Genomic DNA, 22,177 nt, shown 5'->3' with positions numbered 1-22,177 from the left:
TCCCAGGCTTATTATTACCTTCATCACAAATTCTATAAAAGTTAACTGCTAATTATAAACATTTGTCCCACGCAATTAATCAAAAGAAAAAAATACCAAAAAAGTATCAAAATTTCAATAGTTTACCAATTATGATATCGATATCATACTGAAACCAAAATCCTAACATTGCAGATCACTATTAGAGTCACTGACTGTTCTATTAGAGTATATTGATCTTTTATAGCAGAAAGTGGTCGGCCATCCTTGACTGGTTCAGTAGGTAATTGGGCGGTCTTTGAGCTAATTGGTCAGTAAATGTCTGATGGATGAATGTTATAATCCACTCTGGGCCTAAACATTAGCAAATCAAGTATGATGTAGTTCTCTTCCAAGCACAACAAAAGAAAGTAAGTATATCTTTTTGTTATCATTGATGACCAGTCTTTAAAAGCCATTACACAGCAATGCTGGTTACTGTAATTTGACATGTTTTTTCATTGTAAAATAATTTTCATAATGAAAACTTGTACGAAAATTTCTTACACGAAAGATTTTACATAAGATTGAATTACTTTAATAGCGTAGTCATTCATGTAAATCATACGAAAATATTTTTTCACGAAAATTTTTATCACGGAAACATATTTTGCACAAAAATAAAGTGAATTATGGCAGTTGTCTTCAGTGAAATGCTCATGTGTCTGATGTGTGTCATAAGTATTCTTACTATTTATATCTCATTGGGTGCAATCACAAAAATCTATATGTTTAACTTTAAGTCGGCGTTGATGGAATCTTTGATTTTACCTTGTATCAAGTATGTCTACCAGTGTGGAGACCCTACCTCTTCTAAGTGAACAAGTTGGTTGCTTACAGCATAATTGTATGGAATTAGGCATGAGGTTATTATGCTCCAAAAATTGAGCATTATGCTTTTAAGCAGTGCTTAAAAAATCACCTATTATGCTTTTGGGAATTGCCCATTATTCCCAAAATTATGCCACCATAATTGGCTAACAATACCAGTTTATTGCTGCAATTTCATTGATGTTTAAGCTTAAAATAGTCTTATATTATTTAGCTGGTTGCTGTATTAGAGTATTTCAATGTGACTGCTTTATTAGATTAATTTTAGTGACTGTTCTATTAGAGTTTTTGACAGCTCTATTAGAGTATCTTAATCTTTTAATGTAATTGTGCAAACTGTAGATTTTCCTACTGTTTATAAGCCTTATAATCACCTAGGAATATTAGCAAAAGTCCTAATTCCCACACATACCTACTATACCGATATTTTGCTGGCATTAATCACCACATCCCTGTACAGAATAGGGCATTTCATCTCTTAAGCATTTGACCATTTATCTGTGCCATGTGAACAGCTATGTTAGCCTATATAGTTCTGTAACTTGGAAGCACTTCACCATCATTATTCTAGTTGCCAGTGTCTGTCTGCAACATGCATTATACAATAATGTTTTGCCACTCACATGCTCATAATACTTGATGAAGGACTACTTTGCTAATAGTCTTCACTGTCACTTGGTCAAAACACAGCAATATTTCCAAAATAGTACCACTTGCTGGTGGAACAAATTGTTATTTGAAGTTTCCCACAACTCCACAAGCATGGGTAGTTTGTCTCATTAATAAAGTCTTATTTCCTGACTAATAATAGTTGATATGTGTATAGTTGTCTATCTTGTTTTATATTTGTCACTTTTGTATGCTCTTCATTTTTGTGCTTTATCTTTTTGAGTGTTATGTATTCTGGCATGGATGAATAGCTATGCTGAATGTTATGAGTTTAAAAATTAAAACCAAATCACATAAATGGCTTTAATGGTAAAAATACTAGTATAAGTGATGTTTGTTGTTTAGGCAGATCTTCTGTAATTCAATATCTGCAAGTTACATGAGTATCAGATGAATACACCGTAAAAGTTAAAAAGAACAGATTATGACAATTTTACCGCAAATGCACTGACTGTTGTTATCTTCATTTTTACAGAATTGTACAAAGGTTCTTATCAGTGGAGTTTTCCAAACGTCTCACTGGATGAAAACTCTAAAGGTATATAATATTTGTTGTAGCTACACAGTGACATAGTACATAAAATTGTAAGTTATGTGTTATATAAATATGTATAACATGACTTGTAGGAAACTGAACTAAATAAAGCATACATTATCAATTGTAGTAATCTAACTGTATTATGTAGCTGTAGTAGTAGCTGTAGTAGTAGCAGTGGGTTCATTAGTAAGCCAGTACATCAGAAAGTCCATGAGTGTACATGAGGTGTACAAATGTGTACATGAGTGTACATGGGCATACTTGAATGTGCAAGCTAGGGTGTACATGAATGAATGTACTAAAGTGCACATGAGATGTGCATAAGTGCACATATTAATCTGTACATGAGGGTACAAATGTGTACATCAGTGTGGCTACATTAGTGATGTGTTTGTATAAGCCTGATGAAGGTAACTCATTGACAAAGACATTCTCCTCGCAATCTGTGACCTAAGCTCACTTTGACTGGCGTTTGATTGATGTAAAACTATTTTTACTCTTCTCCCTGCCCTGGGAGACTCTGAATAGTGACACAATATAATATAATAATGTACTTTGGAGAATCTTGCATTCCATCACAATAATTCCTATTCAGGTCTATGCCATAACAGAGCTATCATTTGTCTAATAGCGGGGGCCTACCGAGGGGGGTTTCCAGGGGTTTCAGGAAACACCTTTGGATTTTACACACTACTCGAAACATTAATAAATTGAAACTTCAAGTTTCCAGAATCTGGAATCTATCATGGAACAGGACACATTTTAAACTTTTAAATAATAGTTTGAACATGATAGCAACACTTATAACATTGTTCTGAATTATGATTTTAATTGAAGATCAAGATACTCTAATAGAGCAGTCAGGTAATATAACTATTGTAATATAACAGTCACTTAGGTGTAGTGGAAACCCCTTTTCAAACTTCCTGCATACGACCTGAATAGAATACTATTGCGACCTGAAGAATGACGTGAGGTTCTCACTCCACTAAATTGATGACCTCTCTGTGTCTGCACTCCAAGGTTCTACATGAAGCTATTAAAGTTACATCTTAACAATCTACAAAGAACCAATACCAGTCATTATATATATAAGAAACCTGGACATTTTCTCAGTCCATTTGCAGACCGCCTCAAAAGGTAGAACCTGCTGTCTGTGTTTTCAATACTTTGAATCTTAACTTTTATTCCAGCTAGGTATGATGGCTTTCCTGACTAGATTCAAGAGGTATATGGTCAATTTTAAATCATGATTTCAATTTTCCAATCCTGTTTATCCAGAAGGTCAATAATATTGTACTTGCTTGTATCCTGAGCACATATACAGTAATTCTGTAAACTTAATTTTAGATACAGTATGTATAGTTTTCAACTGTAAACTTTTGTCTTATCTTGGCATTATTTTGTTGCCTCTTTTGATAGTTGGCTGGGAATTTAACATTAGCAAATCTATCTACAGTGAGTGCCTGCCTGACATCCCTTGTTCCTTTAACAGTTTATCTGGTAGGCACGACAAGGTTTTGTTTTTTTAGAGCAAAATTCTATAACATAATTGTTTCACCCTGTTTGTTTTCATGCTGTATTTTATGTTCTTTAACTTGATTTCCTCTAAACCAATCAACGTGATTAACCTATCCACGTAATGATTTTAGCTTCTTCCTGTAAATGGTATCTAATCCAAAACAGCCAAGCTGTAAAAAAAGTGCAGCCCTCAGAAAGGCTATGGTGAAAAAAGATGTGTAATCCAAGGTGGCGTCCAAGAAATGGCTGTGATGGTAGGTTAATGGTAAAAATTTTAATAACGACAATTCAGGTGAATTTGGTGCCGCTTGGTCTTGGCAAAAATTCACCTGCATTGTCATTATTAAAATTTTTACCACTAACCTACCATCACAGACATTTCTTTGCCGCCACCTTTGATTTCTCATCTTTTTTCACCATAGCCTTTCTGACGGCCGTACTTTTTTTTACAGCTTGGCTGTTTTGGATTAGATTTCCCTTCTTTTTGTATTTGTATTTGAGGCTTTTTTAACCTATCTTTTTTTCTATACCGCAGGAAGAAGAAAAAGATGAAGCAGATTTTAAATACTTTAACTAATTCAGATTTTATCAGTAAATGTACAAATTATTTATATATATATATATATATATATATGTATATATATAATACATACAGTACAGTCACTACATGTCAATTATTCCCCACAGATAACTTGCTTGCAGCTGATCTCTCTACTGGGTAACTTGAAATGTAGCTGAACTCTATACAGGGCGATTTGCTTGTAGATGAACTCTCTACAGGATTCTCTCTACAAGGTGACTTCTTCTAGTTGAATTCTCTATACAGGGTGATATTTTGTAGCTGAACTCTTTACAAGGTGACTTCTTCTAGCTGATCTCTCTACAGGGTGATTTGTTTGCAGCTGAACTCTCTACATAGTGGTTTCTTTGTAACTGAACTCTCTACAGGATGATTTGTTTCTAGCTGAACTCTCTGCAGGGTGATTTATTCGTAGCTGAACTCTGTACAGGGTGATTTGTTTGCAGCTGAATTCTCTACATGGTAGTTTTTTTTGTAGCTGAACTATCTCTACAAGATAACTTCTTCTAGCTGATCTTTCTACAGGATGATTTGTTTGTAGCTGAACTCTCTACAGGGTGATTTGTTTGTAGCTGAACTCTGTACATGATGGTTTCTTTGTAGCTGAACTCTCTACAAGGTGACTTCTTCTCTCTACAGGGTGATTTGTTTCAAGATGAACTCTGCACAGGGTGACTTGCCTGTAGCTGAATTGTCTATCAGGTTAACTGTTTGTAGCTGAATTCCCCACAGAATAACTTGCAATGTAATATAATTCTATAATGCAGTAAGTTATAAACGTAGCTAAATGCTTTATTAGAGTGACTGTTCTATTAGAGTATCTAGATCTCGCATTTGCTACACGTAGTTGTGTTCCGAATCATAACTCAGTGGTTTGTTATCCGATTCTTCTGTACTACTGCAAGGACTTTCTATGATGATTATTCCAGTTACATACTGATTTTCAGTTCATTGCTCTAAGTGGTTTGCCTGGTAGACGTGAAAACTAATAGTTTATTTAGCTATTCATAAAAATCGATCGCATCATTTTGACACAGGTTGGGTTTTGTATCATATCTCCATGGTCTTTATCTCGATTCCTTTCAAACCACAAAAAGGCACTCCTACAATGGTTACTCCATCTACATATCAATTATCAACTCATTCCTCCAAGGGGTTTACCCTGTAGGCGTAACAGACCTTCCACTCGCCTTCCACCTTATTATACGCAAATAATCGCTCATAACTCCGTGAATGTTCATGGGATTCCTACCAACATTGGTACGGAGATCCGCCTTAATGAGCCCTTTAAGTGTGCCAAATTTCATTGTGATCGGAGCACGAATTCGTGTTATATGGCGAATTTTGCAAAGTGTGCGAAATGAAGATGAAGAAGAAAAAGACGGGGGTGTCTATTTTACGGACCGGACCGGACCGTCGTACCGGAAGTTTCTGCTTAGCAAGCTAGGTGTTTAGCAGGTCTATTTTACGGACCAGGCCTGAAGAGTTATAATTAAGGCATGCGTGCACGTGGATCGATATTTCCATGATCGTGAGTGTTTTTTAAATTCCGTGTGCAAAGCTCTAAAGGCTGAAAGCTTGTGAGTGCTGATGTTTTCGCGGGTTTTCGGGCCTCATCAGAGCTAGTGGAGTTCAGTAGATATCTCAGCATAATGTAGTGTGTCATTGTTTTGAAGTGGACAAGAGTGAAGATTTAGCCGCACACGAAGTTGTAAGACTGGTTAATTTAAAGCTTTAGTGCAGGCGAGTGCAGATGATTCGGGGACAGAGATTGCAGACTAGCCATGCCAGTAGATTTAAGATTAGATAGCTACTGGAAAGTTAGCTCAGCTGGAAAATCCCCAAAAGGTACAATCACATGCATACTGTACATTCTATTAAACTAATAATTAAGATTAATTAAGTAAGTGTGCAAGGCCATGTCTGACTTCTCTGGGGAGGCATATTTTTTAAACCTATAAGAGTGTAATCCATGAAAGTAAACTCCCACTGTAGTTATTTGTTGCTAGTTGTTGCCTAGCTATAGCTAGGTGTCACTGATGAGCTGCTGAGCAGTCTGAGCAAGAAATTTTTCAGAAGGACAGTTAGTTATTGCTGCATGCCGGAGCCAAAACATTGTTTCAGTGTGTAACCAACGGCAGACTGATCCAGCATTGATTAACACTTTTTCTTCTAATACAGATCAAGGAAAATTGGTCAGTCAAAAATAATAGCTATGGCCTTTTTTATAATACTTGCAGTTGTGTTTTACGTACGTAGCTATAGCATGCTAGCCTATAAAACACTGCTGTAATATTACACAGTAACCTATACTGTAACATTTCCATGCGACATTGATTTGTATAATTCTACACAGAGGACTGGAAATCTGACCATGCGGCATTGCATACTGGTATATCAAAATGAAACAAAAGAACTTTCTGGCAGAGCTCAAGATGGTTCACAATGTGTGTGTGTAACACCAGATGGAAAGGACATGTGTGCAAGTCTTTTAAATGTTTGACTTGTTAAATATTACCTAAGTCTGATTCATGCACAATACCACAGTGTACATACATATAACATCATTAATAAGCATCAACACGGTTTCAGGCCTTCTCATTCCTGTCAAAGAACCGATGACATTCTTTAAGTTATGGATGAAAAGAAACAAGTAGATCTGATCTTTTCAAAGCCTTTGATAAAGTGCCTCATAGACGGCTATTAAATAAACTAAAGCACTATGGAATTACTGGTAACCTTGTTAAATGGATAGAGCAATGGCTGACTAAAAGAAACCAACAAGTAACTCTAGAAAATCATGTGTCAAATAAACTACCCGCAAAGTCTGGAGTTCCACAAGGAACCATATTGGGACCTCTCATGTTTTTGTTGTACATAAATGACATTGATGAAAATATTTCCTCAACTGTTCGGCTATTTGCTGATGATTACGTTATGTATAGGATAATTGATTCCTTAGAAGATTCACTGTGCCTTCAAAGAGACCTCAGTACCATGACTAAAAAGTGGCAGATACAATTGAACATTGACAAATGTGTAGTATTAAGGTGTACAAGATCAACATCTCCCATTAATTATGACTATAATTTAAATGACGAAACTCTTCAAGTAACAGAACAACATCGATACCTGGAACTTATTTTTCATGAAAGCATGCAATGGTTGCATCATATTCAAGCTATGTGCATTAAAGCAAATAGATCCTTAAATTTTCTTCGGCGCAACTTAAGTAAATGTAGTAGTAATGTCAAGCAAAATGCCTACATTACCATTATAAGGCCATTGTTATAGAGTATGCAGCTTGTGTCTGGGACCCTTATCATAAATACTTAATATATGACATAGAAAAAATCCAATGACATGCTGCAAGATAGGTCCTTTCTGATTTTAGTTGGTACAGTAGTGTGACAGATATGTTGAACTTCCTTGAATGGCCAACCCTACAAGAGAGAAGACACATTAATACGTTAAGCCAATTTCACAAAATTGTTCATCAGCTTACTCCTTCCATACAGCTACCATCTTATTTCTTACCAACTCAGTATCCAACTAGACAGCTCCATCAACATCGATTTATCATCCCAGTCAGTTCCACTGTATCGTATCTGAAAAGTTTCTTTCCGAATACTTTAAGAGAATGGAACACTTTACCTAACAACTTTATTGAAGAGCAATCCACAGAAATTTTTACCAACCACCTTGTCATCACACAATAAATAATTTTATGTACGCATATATGTGTTAAATGTATTCTTTTGTTTGTAATTACCTGGGTCAATTATCAGCTATGCTGTCTCGACCCAGTATATAACAAGGCCGGAGGAGACGGTCCGGTTGGTCAGGCCTGAGCCGGACCAATAATCTGGAGATGAACCAACTAACTGACCAGCTCGAACTACATTACTCTCATGCAATCTTTGGACGATCACATCTACATGCAGCTACGTACATTTTACAGATGTAATTGAAAAGCATGCCACGAGTAGTTACCTAGTTTCTCAGCCTAACTAAAGCACAGAACTACACGTATAGTACCTCCAATTACCTTACAGTACAGCATAGCATTCGTATCGTTTTGTACAGAAATGATTGTGGGTTCTACGTACAGTATCACGTGTGCTGACAGTTGGCATTTATCACGTGTAAGGCAGGTGCCTTCTTTGATTCTAAACCAGCACACTTATATCACAATTCAATCTTCATAAAATAATCATTAGCATTTTCCTTGGATTGTCTCTCTTGGCTTCTTTTACTGGGCGAAGGGCTGGCAGTGACAAACCAGCGAAGGGCTGGCAGTGACAAACCAGATGACTCATTCCGTGGCAAGAAGCTGTACACCCATACATTACATGGTGGCCATCTGGATGAGATGTTGAGTAGAGATCACTCCTCTTCAACTACCCACTCGTCCTGTCGAGATACTGAGCAAACTCTCAGTCTCACCCACATCGCGCCATTTTTGAATACTGATTGGTCTCGTGACTGTCCACCAGTATATTTAATTTACTATACGTGATGATCCGTTCACTTCATACAAACACCAGTATAGTAGTATACTGTATTTTTGTAGCTGTGTAGCTTTTTATTGTAGCTGTGTGAATTCACTGTATAGTAATTATATCCTAGCTAAAGGGAGCCATGCTGCTGTGAAATTTTGCGGGAAAGTTGCAAGTTGCTAGCTAGTTTTACTTTAAAATTTAGCATCAATTTTAAATTTTAAGGCATTTTCAAGCCTTTAAATTGTAAAAATTCTGCAGCTCCTGGGGGTTGCACCCCCAGACCCCCCTTGAACTTCTGATTGCTAGTTATAGCTAAATGAACCATACAGCAAGTTTCATGCTGTGTCCCCTGTATGTCAGGTCTACAATTATACATAGTATAGAAAGTCTGAAGAACAACAGATAGGCTTGAGCATATTTATATAGCTAGCTAGCAGTGAAATATCACTAAAATTGCATATATGAGTGTCTAATTTTCAAAAATTTCCTGTGGAAGCATGCCCCCAGACCCCCTTAGGATGCTCGTACTTCACACACTGCGCAACATCTCCTCTCTCATTGACATGTATATAATAGCAATTTCAACATTATAGTCAATGGCCTGACCAACTCACTTTTCCCTCCTCCAGCCCTGTATAATCATAATCAAAATCAGCAAAACGTTGACTGCTGCCAGGTAGCTAAGGGCATTAGCTAGCAAGATTGCTAAGTTAACCGTCGTCTCTGATATGAACGAGCAAGCTTCACCCGTGAATAGTTGCTATCGAGGTTTCTATTTACTGTAAGCTACAGTTACTGTAGTTAAAATGGCTTTTGTAGGACTATAGCTAGCTAGATACGTACACCCAGCACAAGAGTGACCAGACCAATGCGAAGCTACAATCATCCGGGCACAACAGAGCTGGCAAAATGCTCGTGGGCTGGCACACAGACTATTTCTAGTCTAGATCTGGTCTGTAAAATAGACTTAAACGTATTAAACACTTAGCTTGCTAAACAGGAACTTCCGGTCCGACGGTCCAGTCCGGTCCGTACAATAGACACTCCCAAAAAGACGAAGAAATTAAAACAAAACTTTGTTCTCTCGTATCTCGGACATAGCTGAAGTGATTTTCTTCAAATGTGGCATATAGACTCCCCTAACTGGCCGGCACTTCTGTAGCAAAGTTGGTTCCAATCGTATTAGGGATCACAGAGCTACATAGGTGTGAAAATTGTGTTTTCTTTCTTCCTGTTAATATACTCACGGTGTGGCGCGCCGGCTTCTTGGGCCACACGACACACTACCATGTACGTGTCCTGATTCCCTGCAGGAATGAAAACTTATTGGTGCATAATTCAGTAACTGGTTATTGTATTCCTGTACCGAAGACCAACCTTTAAACCCTGTTTAATTATGTGTGCTAAATTTCAAAGCAACTACATGGTGTTTTTGCAATTTTGCCAGTAGCTAAGCATGAGAATAAAAACAAAGTATTTGAAAGCTTGTATCTTGGGGTGATTGTGCTAAAAATAATTTTGTAGACTGACTACTGAAGATAGCATTTTCATTACAAAACTCACCTTGTTTTGTAGAGGCAGTATAGAGCTACATTTGCATGAAAATAGTGTTATTGTTGTTCCTGTCAACACACTGGTATCAATAACACACTGGTGTGATGTGCCAGCTTCTTGGGCCACCTAAAACACCACCATATGTTTAATATTATACAAATGGTTAAATCTAAATATCCAATTTCATCAACTTAAAGTATCATAATATAATGCATTAAAAGAGTATGCCCAATCAACTCTAAATTTGACCTAATATTTTACCTGAATTTTCTAGTCTGTTGTGGTATGTATATTCACATATGCATTTGGTAGTGTGGGGAAATGGCAGATCTAAGTAAGATTAAGTAACTCTATATAGCTATGTCCTATTACAATGGAAATTGTAAATGTGGTAAAACTAGTTCATGTTGTGTTGTTGTGACATCCTTATCACCTAGAATACCCTTTCAGCTATGTACATGTAAGTACCAGGGATGCATAATGTTTACAGACAATAGACTGGAAGCTATGCATAAAGGGTTAGTGGAAATTCTAATCATGCCACCAAATCAAGTTAAAGATTGATGTGTTTGCAAACCCAGTTCAAATATTTATTTACCTGTGTGCAAATGTGTAATTACTATTAATATACGCAATTTCTGCAGTACTGGAAGGTCTAAAGAAAAATTTCTCAAGAATATGTCAGTGTATACCAAATGATTACAGTGCAGCAGTTGAAAGATTGAACAAGTTGGTAAATTACCTGACATATTTGCAAGTGAAATGAAACAGTTAGAATACAATGAAGAGTTTGTTGCAACATTGTTCTGGATGTTAATAGCACAAGATCCTGATGTTTTAAAACTTTGTGAAGTATTGGAATACATAACTGACAGCAACAGTTCAAAAGATTTTATCAAAGATTTAAGATCTGGTATGCAGTGCAATATTTTTTATTAGGTGTAGCTATATACAACTCACAATAATTATACTGTATGTACCACTTTCATTCACACTTCACTCCAAAGGGGAAAAAGGTGTGTAAATGCTACATTGCACTACTATCAGTGCTCAAGAATGCATTAAAAGAAACTGAGGCAATACCCGATTTGTAAACACAACACCTGAGGGCTGCAGGCAAAAGGATGGAGTTGTTTACAAATCAGATACAAGCCGAATGGGTGTGTTATAACTGATTTGTGGTATGCAGCATGTGCTGATCAAAGGCACCCAATTTTAACATGGAAGGATTGAGAAGGCTATATAATAATATTGGCTACTGCTGAGTGCTGTATACAAGGAATGATTTTACCCATTAATTACTGTCTTGATGATTAGTTAATTCACTGATAGTGCATTTCCCATGCACGAGCTCGAGGTGTATATGGAAGCCAATCACTCTAACCATTGTACTGCTTCACATAATTTAGACAGGTGTATATAACTGAAGTCTTACAGTCATTGTTGAATAGTCCAGCACTATAATAATAGTCTTGGTTAGTTAAATTTATTGACAAACAAGTGTATCATACAGTACTGTATATAGGGACCACAAAGGAGTAGGCGTGGCCCACAGGATAACATCACCCAAAAATCAGCCTCAATTTTCCCTGACGATGATGAGGCAGTATAAACTAAGCCCAAACAATTTTGTGACCGGGCCTGCGATAACAGGGCATGTGTGCACATTAAATTTTCCTTGTTTTTCAATCTTTCATGATGCATAACCTTTAATGTCACCATCCTATGGCCCATCAAGTTTCAGCCCTTATTACAGAGATAATTAGCTATATAACACAAGTTACAGAATGCCAATATTCTATTTCATTGCTGAGATATGACTTGTTATATGATAGGGTGTAGTTTGTGCCCACATGCCCTATTTTCGTAGGCCTGGTTACATTTTCAAATCGACCCGAAGCGCTTTCAACAAGTTGCTACAGAATTTAAAAAAAAGGATTTAATGGAATTTTCTACTGAATGACTGAGTAACTGACTGAGTAACTGACTGATGTCTTGAGACAAGCATAACTTGATAATGGCAGCTAAGGCTACAGGCTTGATTTTTCACTGTTCAAAATCGCTTCAGCCTGACAGGTGCCTTTTTGGCATACCGCAGTACAAACAATGCATTCTTCATGAACTTACCAGTGTCCTCTTTTGTGTCCCATTCATCTTTGCTGACAGCGAAAAGTGTCAATTTGGTGGTAGCACGTGATGGCTTCCCTTCATAACGGAAATCGTCCGTATTTTTCATAGTGGCTATTGCGAGGGGTCTGACAATTCAGAAAGATCGTACGAGATTTCCAGATTTCTAATGTGATTTCTGATTTCCAGGTTGACTTCTGCTGATTTCCGCCCACGAAAGCTATAGTTTACAGAAATTTTTTCCAATTTACAAAGAAACATGGAGGTTGGAGGTTTGATTTCTGGTTTCTACTGCAGGGAGGTTACGAGATTTCACAAAGTATTTGACCTGGGGCTATTGTGATACTGTAGCATAGGTGCTTTTTAAATTCATACTGCTGTGTAATGGGTTGAACATAGCCAACAAAGAAGCATAATGGATACTTCAGTTTTCAGATGATAATTTATATAACTGGGGCGCATGGTAATATTTCTTTCTTTCGGTATGCGTGGATTGCAGAGGTGCTTTTTGAACAGTTCTTGGTTTAAAATGCTAGCTGCATAAAGTGTTAAACATAGCTGACAATGATGCTTAATGGATACATCACTTTTCAGAAGATAATTGGGGTGCACGGTGCCATTTCAGATGCTGTATGCGTGGGTTCACCAGTCATAATTATTTACAAAAGAAAGTAACAAACAAGTACACAGAAAAATTTGGAATTTTCAACTACACTGTAGAGTAGAGACCATAGCACATTGATAAAAAGTACTGAAACAAACTGGAGTAGTGCATGATATTAAACCACAGTAAAACAATAAGTGTTATATCCCTACTGTGCTCAATGACCATGCATGAGAGAAGAAAATCTGTATGCGGGCAGGAAATGGGAAACAATGAACTTTGTTGGAGTTGCCTTGTTCTTTTTAGATTTAGATTGATTTACGTTTCTCATTGATGTACTTACCAAATTCATTGCCTTATATTGTGACTTCCTGTGTTGGTCTGGTGTATAATTTCATTTGATGTCTTTGATTTAATTACTGGCCAGGCTGTGTGGCCAGAGTGAGGTACTTTGCCATGTTATCATTATTTGTAAACAGGTTTACAACTGATTTGTAACACTGGCAGCAGCCTTTGATTTGCCATACTACAATAAACATATTTGCAAATAATAAACTATGAACTTTGAATGAAGTTTAAGTAGACTGGTCATCACTGATTTGTTTTATTGCTGTTTTGATTGCTTATAGACACTTGGCATGATGTCAAAAATATCACATGGTGTGGTGCTTAATGAATTTAACCTTAACTACTTTTCCCTTTCTTTTTGTACAATTATACTCAATTTTGAATTTGTACAGTAATGATAATAAGTAAAATAAATAAATAATAACCATTAGCATAATCACAACCTTAGTTTATGCATGGTTACCAAAAATTATGTACAGAAAGTACGTGTTTTGGTATGCTTACACCGTCATCATGAGCTTGCACTCAGTTTTCTGTCCTTATGTGCCACACCCACAATCATAACTTTTAGCATGGCCATATCATTATAATTATTTACATTTGGCTTCAGTTACACCAAGTTGTTATTATTAGGTAACCCGTGACTGAAATTTACACAACCCAATAAAAATGCACCTGCAAAGAATTCCCACAGCTTCTGTGTAAGTCACTTGCATAGAATATAATTATTAGTTTTAACATGGGTACTTGTTTAGGGTAGCACAATCGTTTAATGAAGGAATTACTTTATTATCCAGCTTTATTGTCCAGTCAGCAGTTTTACAAATAATATTTGCAGCATAATTACGATCAACTTTGTAAATTCTAAAGGTGACAATGTTATACTGGGAATTAAATATAGAAATGTACTGCATAGCAAAAATATTTGATGAGGTAAAATTCTGATGAACTGGGTAATCAAACATTTTGACTAACAAAAATTTGATGACATGCTTGACTACTGTATTAGGGAATACACTGAGTACAAATATTTGAGAGGGAAAACTTTGACGCATTGAGTCTCAAATTATAAAGCTCATTAAAAATTTCACATTAAGATCGTAAAATAAAAGGTTAATCATTATCTCTGCTGGATAGGTCAAGCATATTAAGTGCATGGGATGGTAGGATCATTTTTTATTGAAGCCTTATCAATGTCTGAGTACATACAAGAGCTATGTGACATAGGTAGTGCAGAAGAATAACTGAAAGTGAGATTTATAAAATCATTCGGTAATTTTCAGTTTAGCTTTTATTTTATTTTATGCACCAATTGTAATACACTTTGAAATAAGCTATAAACCAACAGTGTGATATATAGTTAGCTAGGAATACATGTTTGCAGTTTTTGAGAAATATAGAAAAATAATGTGTATATCATACGGTACGATAGTAACTGTATAATATAGGGACCACAGAGGAGTAGGCGTGGCCCACAAAATAACATCACCTAAAAAGCAGCCTCAATTTTCCCTGATGACGATGAGGCAGTATTGGTGAGGTAAAACTAAGCCCAAACAAGCTTTCAGATCGACCCGAAACGCTTTCAACAAGTTGCTACGGAATTTTTTATTTGACGGAATTTTCTACTGACTAAGCAAGTAAGTAAATGACTGATGCCTTCAGACAAGCGTAACGTGATAACGGCTAAGGCAACGGGCTTGATTTTTCCACTGTTCGACATAACTTCAGCCCAATAGGTGCCTTTCGGTATACCGCAGTATGTACAATGCATTCTTCATGGACTCACCAGTGTCCTCCTTTGTGTCCCATTCATCTTTGCTGATAGGGAAAGGCGTTAATTTGGCACGAGGACGTGATGGCTTCCCTTTTAAATGGAAACTGTCCGTATTTTTCATAGTGGCTATTTTGATTGCAGAGGTGCTTTTCAAGCACTCCTTTATTCGAAATGCTGTGTAACGGGTTGAACATAGCTGACAACCAAGTGTAATGGATACTTCACTTTTCAGACAATAATTGATATAGCTGGGGTTCTCGGTGCCATTTCAGATGCGATATGCATGGGTTCACCAGTCATAATAAAATTATTTACAAAAAAAGTTTACAAACAAGTACACAAAAAATTTGAATTTTCAACTAGAGTAGGGACCATAGCACATTGATAAAAAATACTGAAACAAGTTGCAGTGGTACATGATATTAAATCACGGTAAAACAATCAGAAGTGTATATCCCTACTTTGAGCATTTCCGTTATGGTATCTTGAGAACAGTAAGGATATAACACTTCTTATTGTTTTACTGTGATTTAATATCATGGACTACTGCAACTTGTTTCAGTACTTTGTCTAGAAGTGCTATGGTTCCTACTCTAGTTAAAAATTCCAAATTATTTTATGTATATACTTGTAAAATGTATACGTATACAGAGATGGGTAGGACACAGATATGCTCCTGTTTCTTACAAAGTATAATACCTTTGCATGGAGACAGTCAAGCAGCTATGGGGACCTTGGCACCTCTAAAAGCTAAGTCCTCTCCTCGACATAATAATAGGCTTCTAAATGTGTGGAATGATTCTGTGATGGCAGCATATTTGGGAGCACTATTTTCTTTGGGAAACAAATCCTAGTATAAGAATACACCTCTGCATGATGGTATCTATCTTATAGATTAAAGCAGCATACTAATTAAAACCATCATGATCTTTGATACTGTACAGGTACAGTATTAAGCATTATAAAAGCTATTTTAGGTAACTTTATATATCAGTTTTAATTTTTCACAGAATTTTTGGATGCCTTTTGCTTGCAACCTGCAACTGTATCATCAGTAGCTGCAAGTTTTGTCAACACATCATTATGTAGCTTGTGTAAATCTGATGCAATAAATAGTACATCAATTGACTTACAGTTCAAAGCAAGTACAACGAACAATACAGAGATGCTATGTGGATCTGTACAAGGTATAGTGAGTACAATCAAGTAAATAATGCTATGTGGCAACATGTAGTATTTAACTACACAGCAAAAACAAACTGTTGCTGTAGTTCTTTGGACAAATTATTATTACTATTACTACTAGGACTGACTCATATATAACTAATTACATGTATCAATGGGACAACCTCTACAGGAGGATTTTCTGGAAAGGGGTTTGGATTTAAAGTGGAATGTCTTTGGGGAAGGCCTGGGTGCTTCCTCTGGAACATGTTTGAATGAAAATATGCATACACAAAATCTGTTCTTAGGCAGTAACATTAAAAGGTGTTGTTTGTGCATCAAACTAGCTAAAATGTACACACTGCTATTAATGAAACCTATTTGCCAACAATTGTGGAGGGCTCCCATGTGCTAGGAAGCTGAAGTTGGCTGTCAGTATGTTGTCTGGAAGTGAAGATTAGTTAGTATTACAAAAGCTTTCTTCTGAGTGTAAACATTATTACTGGTTCTCCTGTTGATAGTTAGCAACTTCAGACTTGACTTATACTCCAATATATTGAAAACACCACGTACCCTCTCATGATGGTCATTATAGATGTAAATGTGATGGTTGACCAGCTTTTAAATCAGGTGATATATAAGGTATAGTTAAACTCCACCACGAGTAGGATATTGTAGTTATAAACCCAAGGCAGAAGTAAAGCCAAGGTGAAGGTGTTGATAACTAGATATACTATGAGTACAGGTGGGATTTAACTGGTTTCTATCCCACACTTTGAAGCATATTAATTATAATAAGTTACTGTAGTTAAGGACTTTAAGTGATCCTAGTACAAATGTATAACTGGCTAATCGTACTTACGGTATACACTGCATCTATTTACACTGTATTCAAAAAATTCCAAATTCACAAACAGCATGTCAATAAGGCTATGTCAATTGTGTATGGCTTTAATCTTTTGCTGAACTTGTAGTTTATGGTGTATATGGCTTCAATATTATTTCACTGAATAATAGTAATGTGTAAACCTTTGATTTGCTTTTGATTGTACTTCTTACAACTGAATGTGTAAATATATGTTGTCTTCCATATATGCACTGGTGTTTACTACCATTCCTGGGGTTCAACTACCATACACTTCCAGTTTTTTACTTTAATGTGGGGCTTCAGTGGGGTAGAATTGGTTATAATGGCTGAACAATCAAAGAAGTTTTACTGTAAGCAAAATAAAAACAAAATTAAATAATTGTTCAAACAATTCCAAGTCCATGGTTTGTGCATGGAGTCATTCGAGTGTTGATTAATTCATTAATTAAGTAATAATTGGTGTATTTAAGGGTGCAGTATTCCCAATACATCACTACATAAAAAATATTAATATAACAATAAGCAGTTACTTAAATTTTACAATAATGCAAATACAGGTAATGTAGTTGCTATACATATTCAATTTTGTGCTTGTTTTCATTACTTCTACAGGGATAAACTGTCCACCCCCTCCTCCACTGCCACCAAACTATGTGTGTCGACAACAGTTAACACATCAACTGGTCAGTAAATTATGTCAATCCACCATTGACCCAAATAGTTATGGAACAAGTTTAACAGTCACAGGGATTGGAGGATTTGGCAAAACATTCATTATTACTGCTTTATGTCATCACCCTGTAATAAAAGAACAATTTACGGATGGTGTAGTGTTTATAGAACTTGGACCACCAGCTACTGATCCCAGTATGAAATTGAGTCAATTGTATCACTTACTAACTGGTCAATACTTGAAACAAGGTGACATCAGTCATGTTGAACAGGAAATTGGTCAACTTACCAGTATTTATTGTCGTAAACTTCTTGTCATTATTGATGATGTATGGCATGTTGAAGATGCTGAGCCAATAGTGAAGGCATTTAGTAACTGTAAAATAGTCCTCACTACAAGGATGAATGACATTGAACAGTACATACCTACCAAACATGTAGTTAGTGTAGGTCCAATGGAGCAAAGTGAAGCTATCTCTCTACTGACCTGTGGAGTGATTGATAGCAGTCAACTGTCACAAGAGGATCTGAGCTTACTTGATGAACTAGCTCAAGATGCATTATAATGGCCTTTGCTTCTTTCTCTTATAAGAGGACAACTGTATTACTGTGTGAGACAAGGTTGGTCATCACACAAGGACATAATAAAATATGTGCTGCAAACTTTGCATGATAAAGGGATAACAGCTTTTGACAAAACTATCACTTCCAGGAGTACCAAATTTGTGGTTAAATTTTGCATTGAATCAATTTTCCAGTCACTTCCAACTGCAGTCATAGACTACATTAAATCATTGATATTTTGGACTGGAATTGATGTTTCTGTACCATTACTGATCATAGATAAAATATGGAACATTTCTAGACATGAAGCAAATAAGATTATTGATATACTTTGGGCTTATGGCTTGATACAAATAGCTGACCGTATTTTGTCTCCAGACAACAAAGTCCAGCAGTTTGTCAGTGTACATATGGTTATCAGTCAATATGTAATTGAGAATGTCACAGCTCATGAATTTAAAAAATTGACACCATATGGAAAAAATACAGATTCAATTATAGATGAACAGCACAAACTGTATGACAATGTTTTTGAGAGTAAAGATCTGCTTAAACTTTTACCTTCAGATTATCTAAGGTATATGTTTAATAAAATGATATATGAAGTGTTTCCATTTTACATAGTAACAATTTGCAATCTTGCAATAAGTGATCCACTACAAGTTAAATTTATTTTGCAAACTTTGCAAGATACTTTAACTAATCCACAGAATTTTGCTCAAACTGTAAATCCGGTGTGTACAGATATTAGTAGACTTATAAATGACTGTATTTCAGCATTAAGAAATGCACCCAAAACATGCAGGAGTTTAAATCAAACTGTTCAACGATACCTTATGGAAGGAGATTACCACAATTTAGTTGAGACTATTAAACAATATCTTTACAGAAACCCTATTTGTTTGATAGCAAAACACTCACTGGGCATATTACCAAAACTCATCCCTACCTGTGACAATTTATTACAGTATTATGTCAGAATAACTTGTAAAAAGTTGCAACTACTGACACCTGAATACCACAAAATCACTTTATTGCATTTACCTTTAATTTGCTTGCTTATAAAACAGTTAGAAATGATTAACAATTCACTACAGATCGGATCACCTGACATTGAATTCACATATCACTATTGCAAATACTTGGTTTGTAAGGAGAGGAAATTTATTTGGGATAGTATGATCACTAAATTACAAAATGTTTCCCCAGCACATGTGCAAATGATGAAAAAGCAGATAAACAATGTTCAATTATTTACATGATATTGTATGCATACACTTATCGTAATGGCAACTTTAAAAATCAGGCATATTCATGCCTACTGTAATGTTCCATGCATACATTATGCTGTCTGACTTGTTAGCACTTTAATTATAATTAGATTTTTGTATTTTCTGCAATAAATATTATTATGTGTTTGAATATGTTTGTCTACAGCACATAAATTGTGAGTTTGTGACCGAAGTTTGGAAAATCACACATATAAGCGCATTTGATATTTAATGATCAAATCACAAACGTGATAGTGCAAATCTACTTGTTGATGGTTTTAAGCCATTCTCAATACCAAAAATTACAAGAAAATTCTTGAAATATTTTCAAAACTGTGCCTTGATCTTATTAGCAACACACTAAACATGAAAATTCTAATTATTCCACAGCACCCAAATGGATGATTTTCCAAAATTCAGTCACGATTATGTACATACCACCAGTGATAGGTCAATTCAAAAATGCAAGGCTAGCTTACAGTATTATTCACTGTGAAAAAGGTGGGATATAAGAAGGTATTTCCAGTGGCTTATTGAATACAAATAAGCCTTAATATAAACCCTGTATTATACTCATGCTATACTTTAGTATAATGCATACTATACTATTACATATATGGTTTCAGTTTATTTACCACAATACCTAAAATAGCTTATATCAAATACAATGCCCACACTATACCATCACATATATGGTTTCAGTATGTTTAACACATTAACTAAAACCTTACATGTGATTGTTAGTATACTACAGGTTATATCAAGCTTTTTTGTATTCAATAAGCCACTGGATATACCATCTTATATCCCTCTTTTTTCATAGTGATTGTTTCTGTATCAATTATATAGAAATTATGGAAGAAATTGTAATTGCTGCTACAGAGCACAGGGTTTATGGTATTGTATTGTATTGTATTGTATTAATGCTTTACAGTGACCAGCACTGAAATATTGTAAAGTAGCTTGAATGTTTGGCTTGAACTTGAATTTGTTAGCTTAGGCCTGAGCTCAAAAAATTTTCCCATTTTTTTTCCTGAAATCCCATTATTATTCTCTTCAGTGTTCCTGTTATTCTCTTATGTTAGCAACATTTCTTGGAACAGTGAATACTCTATTAGAGTACAGTAAATTTTACTACAAAGTAACTGTTCTATTACAGAGTATTGATATAGGTAGCTATGAACAATGCATTTGAGTTATCTATTACAGTATGTGGTTTTCACTGACTGCTCTATTAGGGAGTATTGATCTATTATCATGGAATTAAGTTCCATAGTTTGAAATATCCACTGCTAATATTATGCTGGAATAGCATTCTAGCAAATTATACTGGTATATTTGACACAGGCCTAGATTAGTTAGTAAAACCCATCCTGGTTAAAAACCTTTAATGCTGTGTAACACCATGAAGTTTGTATCTGATTTTAAATATGCACTGCTTGAAGGTTCTTAGTTTACTGATTTGTTAAGATGCTTTACTGTAGTTGTACCCAGATAGTAAAATGTCAGTAACTTTAGAAACTTCAAGTAGTGATGACACCGAGGGTTGCAGGCCCGAGAGTAGAGTTGTTTACAAACCAAATAGGTGTGTTATCACTAATATATGGTATGGGGCGTATGCAAATCAAAGTCACCTAGCTACTTGTAGGCTTGTGCCAATTATTAGGCTATTGGAGGGTGTACACAGAAGGTAGAACCTGTTCGAGGTGTTTACCCATAGCCTAGGAGCCTAAGCGAAAATGGCCACACAGAACTTTACTACAAACCATGAAGGGTGATCACTACGTGAATAGTAGGCGATCACACACATTCGAGAGCAATTATGGAATAATTGTACTCGTAACAGCCATAAGTGCAATCAAATGTGTGTGGTTAATTACTTATATTTATTATTACCACAATTCAGGTGAATTTGCATTACTTCTTTCACTAGGATTCGGCACCAAATTCACCTGAATTGTCGTAATTAAAATTTCTGCCATTTGTCTACCATCACAGCCTTTTCTTGGCAGCCACCTTGGATTTCACATCTGTTTTCACCCTGGCCTTTTTTGGGGCTGCACTATTTTTTTACAGCTTGGCTGTTTTGGTTTAGATATCACTATTGCAAACCACAAAGCTGACCATAAACTGGCTTGATTAAAACATTAAACTCGCATAACGGAAATTCTTCGTGATATCTTGTTATGTCAGTTTATCATAACCGAACATAACCAGAACGTACTAGCTGCTGACCCATAATTGAAAATTTTAGGTATGCATATAAAATACATCCAATGGCAGCACTCATATTGGCTTGTGTGGTTGATCACCGTGTATAGGCTATCAGCCTAACAAGTGTTACATATGTGACTGGGCCTGCGAAAACAGGGCATGTGGGCACAAACTACACCCTGTCACTCTACAGGTCATATCTCAGTACTGGAAAAGTATATTTCCATTCTGTAACTTGCATCATGATGCCAATTAAATGCTTATTAATAGCTGGAAATTGCAGTTTCATAGCATAATGGTGCAAAATGTTATGAGTGGTGAAACTTTGAAAAAGTAGGCAAAAATTGTGTGCCCA

At 35.8% G+C, this 22,177-nt stretch overlaps 1 protein-coding gene across 2 annotated transcripts in view; it reads left to right on the top strand.

The window, feature by feature from the left end:
* Positions 1-19,768, top strand: part of LOC136243416 (uncharacterized) — a 45,281-nt gene extending 25,513 nt beyond the window's left edge. For both annotated transcript variants that reach the window (XM_066034933.1, XM_066034928.1), the window contains exons 6-9: positions 1,994-2,056; positions 10,858-11,126; positions 16,080-16,256; positions 17,714-19,768. In XM_066034933.1, coding sequence (XP_065891005.1) covers positions 10,976-11,126; positions 16,080-16,256; positions 17,714-18,339 — 954 coding nt within the window. In that variant the 5' untranslated portion in view covers positions 1,994-2,056; positions 10,858-10,975 and the 3' untranslated portion in view covers positions 18,340-19,768. The remainder of the gene's footprint in view (positions 1-1,993; positions 2,057-10,857; positions 11,127-16,079; positions 16,257-17,713) is intronic.
* Positions 19,769-22,177: the final 2,409 nt, after the last annotated feature.

Source organism: Dysidea avara, chromosome 2, assembly GCF_963678975.1.
Source record: "Dysidea avara chromosome 2, odDysAvar1.4, whole genome shotgun sequence".
NCBI classification, from domain to species: domain Eukaryota; kingdom Metazoa; phylum Porifera; class Demospongiae; order Dictyoceratida; family Dysideidae; genus Dysidea; species Dysidea avara.
Note: the sequence above shows the minus strand (reverse complement) of the source record. Positions and strands in the feature narration are given on the sequence as shown.